Source organism: Larus michahellis (assembly GCF_964199755.1).
Source record: "Larus michahellis chromosome W unlocalized genomic scaffold, bLarMic1.1 SUPER_W_unloc_1, whole genome shotgun sequence".
In the NCBI taxonomy this organism is placed as follows: domain Eukaryota; kingdom Metazoa; phylum Chordata; class Aves; order Charadriiformes; family Laridae; genus Larus; species Larus michahellis.
Genome location: NW_027435888.1, coordinates 1,448,261 through 1,450,869, shown reverse-complemented (window position 1 = coordinate 1,450,869; position 2,609 = coordinate 1,448,261). Strand labels below are relative to the sequence as shown.

At 54.5% G+C, this 2,609-nt stretch overlaps 1 protein-coding gene across 1 annotated transcript; it reads right to left on the bottom strand.

Moving 5' to 3' along the window:
• Positions 1–609: 609 nt before the first annotated feature.
• On the bottom strand, positions 610–1,587 carry LOC141736641 (olfactory receptor 14J1-like). The gene has a single exon (XM_074571186.1). It carries the CDS (start codon positions 1,585–1,587, stop codon positions 610–612), a length of 978 nt encoding a protein of 325 aa, XP_074427287.1.
• Positions 1,588–2,609: the final 1,022 nt, after the last annotated feature.

The following is a 2,609-nucleotide window of genomic DNA, read 5'->3' as shown; positions in this document are numbered from 1 at the left end:
CGAGGATTTTTCCTCCTGGGCACTTTCCAGCCCAGCCCAGCTCCCTCCAAGCTCTGCCACCTCCCCTGCCCTCTCTCCATCCCAGCCCAGTCTGCGCTGGCCCAACAGCAGAGCCTGCCCCAGGGTGCTGCAGAGCTCTGGGCACTCACTCCACAGCCACAGCCCCTCTGAAGGGCACCGCAGCTGGTGGAGGGCAGAGGAGGGTCAGCCCCAGAGATGGGGGGCATTTGGGCACAAGGCAAAGGCAGTCAGTGGGCCCCTGTGTCCTCCTCCCCAGGATGTTCTGAGGGGTCTGCAGCCCCTCTGTGCCATCCCCTCTCCCCAGCCCAGTACAAGAGCCCTGGCCCTGGGGACCCTCAGGCAGCTCCTGCCGCCCCAGTGACAGAGTGGCACTGGGACAGCCTGCCCCAGGCTGCTGCAGCCAGAAAGGTCTTCTCATTTTCCGTTTATTCAGCCCTGCTGCTGATGGGTCTCAGAAAAAGAAGTGTTAGCCGGTTCATGTATTTTATTTAAACACACAGAGAGACTGACTCTTTATTTACACAAATGTTTTGCATCACAGACGAGAGGTGAAAAGTTAAGGAGGAGGGGAGGAATAGTGAATGCTTGTCACAAAGATACAGGGAATCCTTTGCAGAGGAAGGGACACAGTCTATGGCTGATGAAAAAATGTCCAATCAGTTTCCTCAGGGCATCCTTGAGCTCCTGGTTCCTCATGCTGTAGATGAGGGGGTTCACTGCTGGAGGCACCACCGAGTACAGAATTGACAGCACTAGGTCTAGAACGGGTGAGGTGATGGAGGGGGTCTTCAAGTAGGAAAAAAATGAAGTACTGATAAACAGTGAGACTACGGCCAGGTGAGGGAGGCACGTGGAAAAGGCTTTGTGCCGTCCCTGCTGTGAGGGCATCCTCAGCACAGCCCTGAAGATCTGCACATAGGACACCACAATGAAAATAAAACACGTAAAGAATAAACAGGCACCAAACACAATAAGCCCAACTTCCCTGAGGTATTTTGAGTCTGAGCAGGAGAGCTTGAGGATCTGGGGGATTTCACAGAAGAACTGGTCTAGGCCATTCCCTTGACACAGAGATATTGAAAATGTATTGGCCGTGTGCAGCAGAGCATTGAGAAAGCCACTGCCCCAGGCAGCTGCTGCCATGTGGACACAAGCTCTGCTGCCCAGGAGGGACCCATAGTGCAGGGGTTTGCAGATGGCAACATACCGGTCGTAGGCCATGACTGTCAGAAGATAAAACTCTGCTGAGATCAAGAAGGCAAAGAAAAAGACCTGGGCAGCACATCCCGAGAAGGAGATGGCCCTGGTGTCCCAGAGGGAATTGGCCATGGCTTTGGGCAGAGTGGTGGAGATGCAGCCCAGGTCGAGGAGGGAGAGGCTGAGGAGGAAGAAGTACATGGGGGTGTGGAGGCGGTGGTCACAGGCTACGGCAGTGATGATGAGGCCATTGCCCAGGAGGGCAGCCAGGTAGATGCCCAGGAAGAGGCAGAAGTGCAAGAGCTGCAGCTCCCGCGTGTCTGCGAATGCCAGGAGGAGGAAGTGGGTGATGGAGCTGCCGTTGGACATCGCATCCCTTTGTTCCCGAGGTACTGCCAAAGGAGGAAAGCACACTCACAAGTCAGGACAGCCCTGAGCAAATCTCTTCCCATTGCCTGCCCTTCCAAACCCAAGCCCCGGAAACACACTTTGCCTGTGTCCTTTTTTGCGGGAGCTTTCTGCATTGCCCTTGTTGGAGCTCTCATTGTTGCTGGCCAAGTGTGCCGTGAGGAGCAGAGCTCTGCTTGTGGGCTCCCAAGGAGTCATCCCTGCTCCACAGCAGCGGGGATTGTGGAAAGGGGTTATAGCTTCTGCCCTTCAGTAGTTACCTTATCTGTAATCCACTTGTAACGCAGAGGAGCTGCTCAGCATATTCCTGCAGGAAAACCTCAAGGAAACTCCTGGTTGTCCTCAAACTGCAGTGACATGAGCAGAGCCAGCTCACTCCTCAGCCTTGTCGGGGGGGAAAGACCACGCAGCTCTTGACTCACTGCCCCCTGACCCCCTGCAGAGGGATAGGGAGAAGAGGGAGAAAAAGGAATAAAAATCTCATGGGTTGAGATACAGACAGTTTGATAGACCAGTAACGGGAAAGAAACTAACAATCATTGTAAAAGAATATAGGAAACCAGGAGTGATGCAGTACAATTGCTTACCACCCGATGCCCATCCCGAGCAGCAAACACAGATTCCTGCCGCCCGGCCAACCCCCATTTCTACACTGAGCAGGACCAGCCCAAGGCATTTTATTGACCTCTCTGGTGGTTTTGGTGCTGAGTTCATGAAGCTCAGACCCAGGGGAAGCTGATGAAACCTCTCCAGAAGTCAACGTCAGATGCAGACTACAAAGTTTCTTGGAGCGTTAATGGGTCCCACTGAGGGCCATTACTGCCAAAGGCTCCTGGGGACTCGTTCGAGGGAAAACTGGAGGCAGTGAGGGCAGGCAGGCAAAGGCAATGGAGAGGTGTCTCTGATGCTGGCTAATGCTGAATGTGTGGGAGGAAGGCAAAGGGCCAAGCCCTGGCCTCCAGCCCCTGGGAAGGGAGGTCCTG